Raw genomic sequence first — 12,239 nt, 5'->3', positions numbered from 1 at the left:
ACTTTAGAGTTCCATATATCCCAAATAAATAAAAAAAACACAGCTGCTTTTGCAAACTTGTAGAGAAAATGCTAGATGCACACTTTTCTTTATTTGAATCTTCTTCAGCATCTCGATGATATGGTGCGTTTTGAGTTTATAAAAGCTGAGGATGTTACCATTTTACATTATGTACATTGTGTACGTTGTTCACAGTTCAAGGAGTTGCTATGGGTGACCCACAGTAAGTAATAAATGGACAAAACACACAGAGGATATTTTAGGTTTTAATCCAACAAATGAAGAGGGTCTTAACACTGTGAAATACCGTTGTATTGCTAATGCTGTAGAATCGCACATTATAAAATAGCAAGTTTTATGATACAATAAAACACAGTATAGAAACCATTTAAAATTAAGTAGAAACCTCTTAAACAATTGAGGCATTAATCTAAGTGTTTCTCCAAACATATTAAATAAAATACAGTTAATATGGACTCCAAACATCTCCCCATCTTCCCCACTCCCCTCCCCAATTAAACTGATTAGGAAAAATAGTAGTCTCGCAGTTACTATGTCTTGCACGCTTTCAGAATCATTTAGAGTCTCCATTTCCTTCAAGTACAGGAGAAAAACTCTTCACAATGCAGTACTACCCCTGAAGTAATCTATTTCCCAAGGCTATAACATTTTGGAAGTAAGTATTTAAGATTAATTTTGAAGGCTCGAAGAGGCCCAAGGAAGTCTGCAGGAGGGTGATTAGATTTTGAATGGAAATTATTTACACAAACATTAATGTACTGTAATTACAGCATAAAACCTGCAACATAGCTGATGGATGCTTTTAACAAAAGCTCCAAATTAAAGAAAGAGAAGAAGAACAGATTACAAAATAAATAATCTAAAGTTCTTCATGGTAGAAACGTTCATCATGAAGCTGCCTACCATAATCCGTTGCTTCACTGTTGAGAAACAAATCCTGGTTCTTAAGAATTTCTGCTTCAGAAAGCTTTTTATCATCATTCAAATCCATTTCTTCAATAAGGTGAAGAGCCTTTAAAATAAATGGAACACCATGTGCACAGTTAATAGATACGAGCACTTATAAATATGCTTTTGGAATGGCTTTGTCAAAGTCCTGCCACAACACCATTATTTGTAACAAGCTAGACAAGACTTTACATTCTGAACAGAGCCTTTCTTTCCTCAATTTCCCTCTTTTATTTGGTGTCAAAATCGTAATATCAAATCTCTCCCCTCACTAGCAATTCTAGAGCAACAAATCAATGTCAAACCCATAGCTTTATTTTGAGGATGGAAGGCAGTATTAAACCAGCAAAGATTAATCATGTTCCTGGATGTACCCGTACTCCTTGAAACCCACGGGCAAGCACAGTACGCGTCTTTAGTGTATGATCTGCAGAAAACACAAGCTTAGCGAGCCCGCTGGAGACTCTGGGTTTGCAGAGAGCCCCTCGGGGCATTCAGGCACTGAACAACAGCTCCAATAGCAAGGTCTTGATGTGTGGGACCTCAATTAGGATTTGAGCCAATACAGTCTTCAAGTTGAGCATCCTCTTTCAGAAGTGTGCACCGGTTCTCTCCCAGTCACACATTTACCCCATGTAAGCATTGTTTACAGCTCTCAGGTTAAGCTTAAAATGTAATGATAAATATGTAACTGGAAAGTGTTTGATGTCCACTGTGAAAAGGGTTTTCTACCTTCACCAGTGGACAAGATAAGCCCTTTTATGCATAGGAGCTTCAAGTTTGGGTAGCAATTCATGTTTTCTCTCATTGTCTGAAAGCAAAAGCTTGCTTTTCTGAAAAAGCTTTTGATTACTAAATCATGACAGTGTCCAATGAATCTGCAAGTTAAAACAATTCTCAGATTTTTGCTTATTTAGATATTATAAAAGGAGGGGGGAAGTTCAGCCGTAAAGCAAAAAAATAACTGCAGAGTATTTTAGTTGTAGCTTATTCATGAGTAGTACATAGCTGAAAGTTATCAGGCTAGTACAGCAGCTCTATTGCACCTATTATTTCTGAGAAATAGAGGAGTCCTAGTATTACATGGTTTTTTGTTTTTATTTGCTAATGATCTACAAATACGATGATTTAAAGAATCCTTCTGTTCCTACTTTTTCTGAGTGGTTTGGGTTCACATAACTGCTTAGTGACTTTTAAAAAAATTAATTATTACTTGCATTTAAGCTGACTACCTCACCAAAAAAAAATGAAGTAACAGGGACTAGTGTCAGCCAAGCAGATTTTAAAAGCACTCTGTATGGCAAAAGCTAAAAGATCAAAAAGAGCTAAAAGACAAACATCTTGGTAAACACATATCAATTCCTAGAGATGGATTGTATAATAATTTTTCTATTTTTACATTATTTAGCTATCAAGTTTCTTAAGTCACTTTGCAATGCCAAAATGGAAGTGCAATATTCGGCTTTCAAATAGCAGTTTATGACTTAAGTCAATCTCTTTAGGATTGATGACTTTGCTAAGCCCTTATATTAAACTAGAAAAAAGCACAAAAGAGAAGCAAATTAAAAATAAATGATTACTTGCAGAACTGAGCCATTACTACAGCACGGCCTTGCTGAAAGCTAAAATTTGAATGAATAGCGAAGAACTGCCAAAAAACACAAACCAAGCAAGCAAACCACCGCAGATATGAATAGACTCAACAGCACACAGAACTCTGAGTTAGAACAGTGTTGTTTCTGCGAAATAAGAACCAACCACCCTCAAGAGTCAATGCTAAAAAAAGGTCTGTGCAAAGGCTTATAGATCCACATTTTAAAAAATACCACTACAGCAATTTAACAGCTTAGCTTCCTAAAAGGTTAGATACACGAGCACCCAGTGCTGCAGGCTAGCCACGTTGCTTTTTCTGTCACCAACAGGGCTGAAAAAGGAAGAGGGGGACCTCAGTAACGAGACGGTCCACTACAGCAGATGGGCTACGCTGTCTGACACAAAGCATCTCCTGTCTTTATCAGGAATTGTGGAGGCATGGGAAGTCCTGTTGTTCCTGCCATTCCGAACACCAAAATCCTCCAGTGCAAAGGAAAGAGATTCTGGATGAATTAAGATAAAAAGCTAAGAGCAGAAAGGCAGAAACCCTCTCTGGTGCAGTCGGCGACTGTAAAGTCTGCTTACTAAAACAGCTTGTTCTGGAACACTCGGTGCTGCTACTGCCTGCTACAAAAAAATAACTAAAAGACAGCTTAAAATAAGAATCCACTTAAACCTGTTATGGTGTTCTACCCCTGATTAAACCATTTAAATTATCATCGTCAAAGCTTGCGTTGCAGCATCTTGAATCATAGAATACTTCCATTTTCTTGCACTTAAGAAAAGACAAGTTCTTAGTTCTACATATTATGGTGATTTATCCAGTTAGCAGAATCACAATCAATTTTTGTTTTCAAAATTATGTTGTCAGTATACAACAGCTTCTTTTAGTAGTACACCTCATTAGTTTCTACAATAACTATTCCCTACAGTATCTAAAATATAACTGATTAAAATAGTGTACCCTTTAGCCAAACCAGATAAGCTATTAAAACATGTAGAAAAGCACTCTGTTAATTTAAAAACAGTCATACTATTAATAGGAACTTTAAATTTGCCTAATGCAGTTACGGGACCTGCATTCTTCAACAAACCGAAAAAAAGGGTTAAAAATGCATGCAAAGATCTACTAAGCACTCTTTTTGAACTACTAAGACAAGGTAAATCTCAATGCATCTATCATTTTGTTGTGATACCTTCAGAATCCTACTGCATTAATTAAAATCAAAACAGCAGTCAAAACACATACCTCCTCTTGTGCAATACCCTGATTGTTAGGCACTATCCAAGACAACAGCTCTTGAGGGTCGAGTTTTCCATCATTATCCTTGTCATAGTCATTCACAAACCGATCCTTCTCAACAAGTATCCACTCTGGATCTTCCCTTGCAGCTAGTAAGACACATTTGTCAAGTTTAAAGCCACTCTTTACCTTAAGGCAGATGTTTTCACAAGTAGATTATCCCTTAACATCACAGTTCACCATACACCGTTGCCCAAAACCACAAAACAATTATGAAACCAGACCAAACATGTTGTTTATTAGTAATTTTAAAGTGTGCGGCAGGAACACTGCAGAAGAGATGGTCATCTGGAGAAAGTTTAAGTAGTTTCTACAATTATAGCTGACTCTGAATTCCTGCTAAAAAGTTTTAATGACCAAGTTGTTGCCTTCTCTGTTACTGCAAGGACCCTAGTAACAATTTCATTCCTTTTTAACAACTTTGGATAGGGTAGCTTGGAAAAGCTTTTTTCAAGTCAGAGCAGGAAAAAGATAAAGAACCCTGTAGTTGCAGGATTCTATGTATTGTTTTTACTGGCTCTGGCCAACAAAGATGGTAATAAAAGATGAAAATCCAGGCGGTTGATTGAAGAAAACTGACTATACCTCTATTTCTTCATATCCTCACATAGCTTAAACATTTTCCCCAGCTAGAACGCTAGTCCACACATTAGAACTAGCACTCCTTAGGACCAAGAAGACTTTCCACTTGTCTGAAGCTACTGGTCTTTCTGGAACTGGAGGAGTTATCTGTCCTATCTTGTAGCTGATATACAGCGTATAAAATATTTACCTATTAGCAACACAGCTAAAGTATTGATAAACGCCAAATGAGTGTCCTTTTTCTTGTTAAGAAGGAATAGAGCAAGCTTAAGGAAGGACAAGAGTGGAAAAACAAGTGAAAACAGATAGACTTTTGATATCTGATACGGTGAATGGATTCCTTACACTTCCCCTCCACCTCTCTTAAAACACACAGAGCTTCAACCCTTCCAAGGCAAGGGTGACAGCTGCCTTCTTCAGCTGACAAAGACCAGGAAAGTTTAACCTTACATTCATGCTGGTCAGTCTGGCAGATGTGTGCAGTTAGCAAAACTGCAGCTTATGTCAGCTGCATACCTAGGGATGAGGAATATGCTTCAGTCTTTGGGAAAACAGGAAGTAACTGGCAAGGAAACAGTGGAATGGGCTACACACAAACTACTGCCCAACACATACAGGGCAGATTGAAATAATTACATACTTTGCCCAGTGCCAGGAAACTGAACTATTCTAAAAGACAGGATAATGTTACTCAGAACCTTTAGGTGGAGGTGTACAAATCTGAAAATAAAGGTGCATACAAGTCACTGCATTCCACAAGGTTCAGTTCATTTCATCTTTCATGCCCCTGCCCTTTTTCCTTACTTGGGTCTCTCCTGTAATCACCAAGGAATTCTTCCAGGCTAACAAATCCATCACCATCTTTATCATGTTCTTCTAAAGCCTCCTGAATGACAAAGTCCTTTTGCATACATACAAAAAGCAAAATAACAATTTGTGAAAAATTAGCATCTTGTAATCAAAAGAAACAGCAGTGAATCATTTTAGAACAATACGGTATTCCTTAAAGTAAAGCCTCGGTCATTTCAAATCAGCTTTTCTGTTTTATGCAGACTAGTGCAGTAACTGGTTCCTGTGCAACAAAACAGATCTGTTCTTGGGAGTTTAGGATGTCAGGTTTTACGAAAACCAAACCCGCACATAGAGGTGGAATCTTTCAATATAATTCAAAACTACAAAAGTAGCTGGGAAACATGAATTTATACAAAGCTGTGTCATCTCATTTCACTTTTCTTTTTTTCATGTGATGTATTCACTAATTTGCATTTTTGCAACTTTACTAAATAGTTAGGAAAACCGGTTGGTCTTTTGGCCCTGTGTTTCCCAGTGAAGCCAGTGTGCCTGTTCCTGTAGTTCTGTTTTGTCTTGTTTGCCATCATCAACAGTTGTGTCACCACAAACAGGCTCTGTTTGCGTGGCGCTCCTCCTGGCAGTTGGCTCTGCAGCATCAGAGAGCCAAAATGGAAGGCTCTAGTGCAGAAAAGCACCAGTGCACTTTTAACTGGGGTCAGCTGTTGGTACTGAACTGCAGTGACACCAACAGTCACGGCAGTCACGAAACATGACCAATGACAAAGTGTTCCTGGCTGAAATAATAATCTCCCAATCTCTGACCATACAGATATGGTACAGTCGATATTAAAGCTTCAGACAGGCTTGAATGCTGTTTTTTGCCCAGAAAAGTGACTACTGTGTCCCTTCAAGCAAAGTGATAGTAACCAGCACTTGACATTCTCCTTTGCAAAGAAATCTTTCCTGTAAGTCCCCCTAACTAGAACTGACCTCTCAACTAGGCATTAAACTTCCTCAAGCTAAAATCTCACTGATGTATTTCCAATCTAACAGCTCAGAGGAAGCTATGTCAGTCCAACCCCAAAAGTCTGGGATAGTTGTGCAATACGAGTTCTTGAAACACATTTCAAAGAAAAGCACTGAACTACTGCTCCAGCTCCTGAATTTCAGCACTGGATCCACAACACATTGTTTGATTTTTAATTTAGTCTGTAAAAGCAATACACATCACTGCTCAAGAGCACGTTTCCTGGAGTTCTGGGGCTAAGCACATGTATTAAAAACATGTCGCAGCTATATACACAGGCTGACAAAGATTCCCTCCTAAATCTTACCGTCATATACTCCACTTCTTCAGGATGTTCAAAAGCAACAAACTCATCCACATTTAGACCAGGAACATCATCTCTATTAGCTTTTTCAAAACGTTTTTTCTCCTTTAAATGAAGCTTAGAAAATAGATTTAGTTAGAGCACTTAATGAAAAGGAAAAACAACATTAGAGTAGCTGGCTGCATGCTCATTAGAATATTAATAGTTTCACATTACCTACTCATATTATACTGATGTTATATTTATACTAAAAAGAGCTCACCCAGAGCAACGTGAACAGCACTTTTAATTGAGGTAGTTGTATTCTAAGAGTCACATAAAAACTTCCTGGTTTTCAATTTAAGGAAGCATTTAAAACACACTCTTATTCAAAGCTTCAAAAACACAAGGAGGTAATGAAAAGACCAAGAATTCTTATCTTTAGACATGCTTCCTCTTCAAAATGTCACCAATTCCCAAACTAACTTAGTGAAGCACAATGATTATAATTAATGGTAGCAATTGCAAATTCCAAAATTCACATTTTAAGGACATTTAACCTTCTGGATCTGTATCTCATTTACATAAATGGCTGGCTGTAATTCAAAGAAGGTCTTGAAATATCATGTATGTAAAATTTCTTTTCTAAAGCCACTTTAAGTGCTGAAGGATTAGACAGGTTCCATTAATACAAGACTGTTAGCCATTACAGCTGAATATATTCAAAGCAAAGTCACTTCTCTAACTGAAGTATAAATACTAGCAAGCCTTTTAAAATTAAATAATATCCACGAATGCTTTGCACTTCCTGTTTCTGTATTCCAAATGTGCAAAAATGCTGGGTTTTTTCTTGTCTCACTTCATACACTCTCTGTAGACAAAATAAAGACCCACACCATTGATAACTAATCTCTACTCAAACTGCATGTGATGTGAGCTATAAGAATTCAAGAAACCCATTATTAAGTATGTTGTGCAACTGGTGTGACTGATCTGGGTAAGGGACTGGCAAGAAAACCAGAGATCACAAATACTTTTAAAATAGACATTTGAAATTTTACTTCTTAGTTTACACACTATTTATTGACACTTCTCCCAAAATTAGACTGATTGATACAGAGCATAGCAAGTAACACATAAAGCATAATATCTTAACTATTCTGCAAAATAATTAAATGTACTCTTAAAGAAAAGCTGACCTTAGCTGAGAGTTGAAATAGGAAGGCAATTCATAAGGACTGACTGCAGAAAGTGCTAGACTGCAACATGAACTATTGAGGGGGAAAAGTCTTCTTTTTCAGTGGTTTTTGAGAAGTGGTGAACAAGGCTGCCACCTTCTGGTAAATTCGTTTGTTTACTTGATGTCAGTTCTACTTCAATAACTAGTCTACCTCTCTTCCATTTTGATTAGAGCAGGATCGCTCACATCCAAAAGCAAGGAAAATGTTGAAGATGGCTGACATATGATGCTTGTACAGTGCTACTAATTCTGCTCTTTACAATGTATGTTGAAAAGGACAGCAAGCAGGAAAATCTAGCAAGCAAAGTATAGCATAAATGAGTAAGAGTTCTAGCTCAGCGTGTGTATATATGTATGATGGCATTATCTCAAACATGGGATCAACATTTTGACTGGTAGTTCCATTTAAAGTCTTGAGTTACTTAAAAGCTATGTAATTATTCAGCTAAGTGACCTCCAATGCTGCAGAGTTTGTTTCTTCAGTGAGTAAAATCTCCTGCCCATTCTCTATTTTAGTTTCACTTCTGCCAACATCCTATATTATCTACTATTACTTTACTAAAAATCAGTCAATGCAATCCTCACAGAAAAAAAACAACTAAGGCCAGAATAGTCTGAAAACTCACTTATTCTCTTTTTGGGATATATGTACATGTACTTATAAATGTGTACCTTGAAAGGAGACAAGTTTTGCTATGGGGTGATTCTTTGTGAACCTTCCCTCCCTGCCTCTCTTGCCTCTTTCCTTTCCACTCTTAAGTATTTGCTTTCATAAATGTGATTAATCTACAACTTCTGTTGTTTATACATCCAGTTTTAGCTATCAGAGTTGCCTTTTGATTGCTACAACTGTCTGAATTGCTACGGCTTTCTCTGTGCATCTCCAACGGACAGAAAACGTTGAAGCAGGCAATATTGATACCCCATACTTGGTACCTGAGAAATAACTGAGAAAGTGGATAGAACAGCGCAATAAAGGGGGTTTAAAAGTAGAAGGGTTTTCTTTACCTCCAACACCAGTGGTAGTGGTCCCTGCTGAAGCCAGGACATTGGTTAGGCTACAGACTTAATCTAATAGGTTGCCATCTTGTTCGACAGCAATGGCTGGAGACTGTGCTCTGTGGTAAGACTATCACCAGACTTATACTCCACTCAGCTAGCAAAATATACTCAGGAGGTACGATTTTGTTCTGTCTTTATTTTGCTGGTGGCAGCTTTAATACTCCATTACTTTCCTTTAATTACTCCCCTATCTCAGATAGATGAAAGTGTTAAAACATATGCCAGCTGCTATGGTTTCTCTACCCATCTTGTTCTGTCACAATAAACAAACATGGCAAAAGGCAGCAAACAGCTTACAGAAACTGATGCTGAAACATTTTACCAGTCGAAATGATTCTTCTTCTTGATCCTCCAGGACAGTGTTCTCATCAAAATCAATTACGCGATCGTACATTTGCATATTATACTCCTTCCAAGACACTAATCCATCACCATCTTTGTCATAGTCACTGAAGTGTTGCTTAGCTTCTTGCGTAACATAATGTTTAAAAGACTGCTGTATCCAGGAACTCAGCTCCTCTGTGAAAATCATTTAAAAATAATAAAATTTAAAAAATCAGAATCATCTGCACTATAAGAACTGTAAAGATACCACAGGTCTATTCAGTTTCGGATGCACTCTGCAATTCAGATGTAAGTATAAAGGTAAGAGGTTAGTTAAAGCAAAACAATCTGTTTCCTCTATGCTATGGCTTTTTTCAAGTTAACTGAATGACAAAGCAGATCACAGCTACAGCCTCCAGTTTTCCTGTCGTAGTCTCATTTCCCCATTGATACCCTTAGGCTGGAGCTGCATGGTTACTTTAATCTGGCCTATATTGGTGTTGCCAGAAAAAGCGTGATCCTCTCTGATACACATGGGAAGTGGTAGGCAAAAAAGATGTAATGATTTCTTAGTGTTCATACAGCTGCATAGTGAACTGAATCACTACAATCTTATCCTGCAAGAAGGAAGACTCTTAGTTCTCAGCTGAGAAAGTGCCCTTATTTAGTCCACTGGGACCCAAAATTAATGTTGGCTTGAAATGATTATGTGGCCATGGCTTTTCAAATCTGAAGCCAACCATCACTGCAGCATCCTTTCACCTTTTTTCTTTCTTCAGAGCTGTATGAAAATGATGCTGAATATGGTCTATGCAGACAACTCTAAACATAACCTTGTACCCAAAAACCACTGTTCCCATCAATTTTGGGGTTTTTTTTTTGAGAAATCTACAAACTGAAATAAAACTAAATTCACCGCCATCGCCTTAATTACCTAAAATAACATATTAACAGATACTTTGCCTTTACTTGAGGCTGAAATCACCCCTTATAGGTTTCGTAAATGCTTTTAAGCTACTTGTTTTCATAGAAATGTGGCTAAAAGAAATAAAGCTTAATATACAGATTAATTCACACAAATACATTAAAGTTACTTCATTTGAAGAAGACTGGGAGAACATATTCTCTCAGTATCATCCAGTTATTTTCAGGTGCCCAGAAGGGGAAGACAACTTACTCTGTATTGCAAAATTATATAGCTAAATCAACTCAACGGAAATCCTGCTCTGAAGAGTCATGATGACTAATAAAAAAATCCTACAAAAATTACTACTTTGGTGTACAAAAATCTTACAGCATTTTTTAAAATCTGAAGTACCTTATTCCGTCTTTCTTGGCAGAAGTGTCAATACAACTTTACTAAGTTTATTTAAATGTCTTTGAAAAGCAGCAAGAGATTTTTTAAAATACATTGAATACTGAATCTGTATTACCAAAGGAACGAACTTCACAACAGATTCTGTGAACTGGCTGAACATGCGGAGGCGTGCATGCCACATTCTGTAACATTACATTTACATTCTGTAAGGGTTTGTGCCCAAAACCAGCCCTGCCTTACAAGAAACTGCAGAATGATTTCTTGAAGATGGGTAACATGTAATTTATAGCATTGTTTATTTCCCAGCATTTAAGACACAAGGCACAGGCATCTGAGCACATAATGTCCAGCACCATTCATCAGAAATACTTAATGCTCTGACATTAGAAAAGTGGTATTAATATAGCAGATCTGCTCTCACTGTTAGCCTCCAAACGGAAGCACCACTAAAAGAGAGAAAGTTCTCTAAGATTGTTTTTGCAATACACTGAGAAATAATTGAGCTGAAAAAGCTTTGATACCATAGGTTTCTTAGTGTAAAAAACACATTCCACGATGAGTTTTCCTTTGGGAAAGTGAGGGGAAGGCAAGTTTCCATTGCATGGAGAACCAGATGCAATACACACCATGAGGATGGAGTACAGGTAGAATTTCTACACTTTAAAATAGATCTCTTCCCTTATAGCCTTAACGCTGTGAACTGTCTGTTGTTTATTACAGGGATTAGCCATCCCACCAAAGTTATATACTGTCTCATCTCTACACACCCAGAGGCAAGAATACTGAAGTAAGTGTGCAGTTTATTAGTGTTTATTAGTTGCAGCATATTCAAATGCTATAGGTGATCTTTAAAGCCGTATTTTGTCCTCTTATCTACAAAGCTTCCTGCATGTTTCATGAAATATCACCGTTCTGGCATCTGAACAAATATTCTACTCACTCTGTGTGTGTGTGTCTGTGGGAAAGAGACTTCTGATTTTTTGTCAAAATCACAGCAAAACAACAAAAATACATGTTCATAATGTGTTTACCACTTAGATTAAGAAAGTGTCATGATGATGTACTGAAAGGAAAGGCCTGAGTTAACCAGAGAGTTCACAAGTTTGACTGATAAAAACCTTTGTCTGGGAAGGCGCATTTGATACTACACGTGATAAAACAAATCACTTAGTGTCACCAGGTATCGACATGCACATATATAGTACTGTGGCCGCAGAGTACTTTCTCTGCCTCTTAAACTTGCTCTCTGATAGCACAAACAGAAACCCACTTGATTCAAGGTGGCTTCAGATGTGCAAAACTGGGACCTGCAAGTGAGCGTTGCTCTCGTAGCCATGCCAACTCACTCCGTGTGCTCAAAACAGAAGCCTGAGGGACAGGGATGCCTAATATATAAAGGCTGCTGGTATTTCTGGCACTCTGTGCAAGAGGGTTGTCATGTTTTTCATGGAGATTCCCCACAAGTGCCACCGGCTGTGTAGAGCGGACCTTTCCCTTCTCCGAGGGTACTAGGCCAGACCCGGGACGCAGACAAAGCCCAGCCCTCACTTAAAGCCCCACGCGTGCCACCAGCTCGGCCCCGGGGCCGTTACCCTGGGAGAGGAGGCCGTCAGCATCCGAGTCGATCTTCTTTACGATGGCCCTCAGCCGCCGCTGCTGCTCTTCCGGGCTGAGCCGCGCGTACTCCTCCGCCTCCTCCTACGACACAGGGAAACTCACCGTCACCCCGCCGCCTCCGGCCGCCTC

The 12,239-nt window shown here is 38.3% G+C and overlaps 1 protein-coding gene across 1 annotated transcript; it reads right to left on the bottom strand.

Moving 5' to 3' along the window:
- Positions 1-251: 251 nt before the first annotated feature.
- RCN2 (reticulocalbin 2, EF-hand calcium binding domain) lies at positions 252-12,191 on the bottom strand (the record flags this gene model as incomplete). Its single annotated transcript, XM_010186387.1, has 6 exons — positions 252-1,033; positions 3,812-3,954; positions 5,252-5,348; positions 6,574-6,675; positions 9,174-9,370; positions 12,086-12,191. Coding segments are annotated over 6 exons (798 nt in total), but the record flags the coding sequence as incomplete, so codon positions are not given.
- Positions 12,192-12,239: the final 48 nt, after the last annotated feature.

This window comes from Mesitornis unicolor, unplaced genomic scaffold (assembly GCF_000695765.1).
Source record: "Mesitornis unicolor isolate BGI_N332 unplaced genomic scaffold, ASM69576v1 scaffold13686, whole genome shotgun sequence".
Taxonomy (NCBI): domain Eukaryota; kingdom Metazoa; phylum Chordata; class Aves; order Mesitornithiformes; family Mesitornithidae; genus Mesitornis; species Mesitornis unicolor.
The sequence above is the reverse complement of the archived record's forward strand: the minus strand, read 5'-3'. Positions and strand labels throughout refer to the sequence as shown.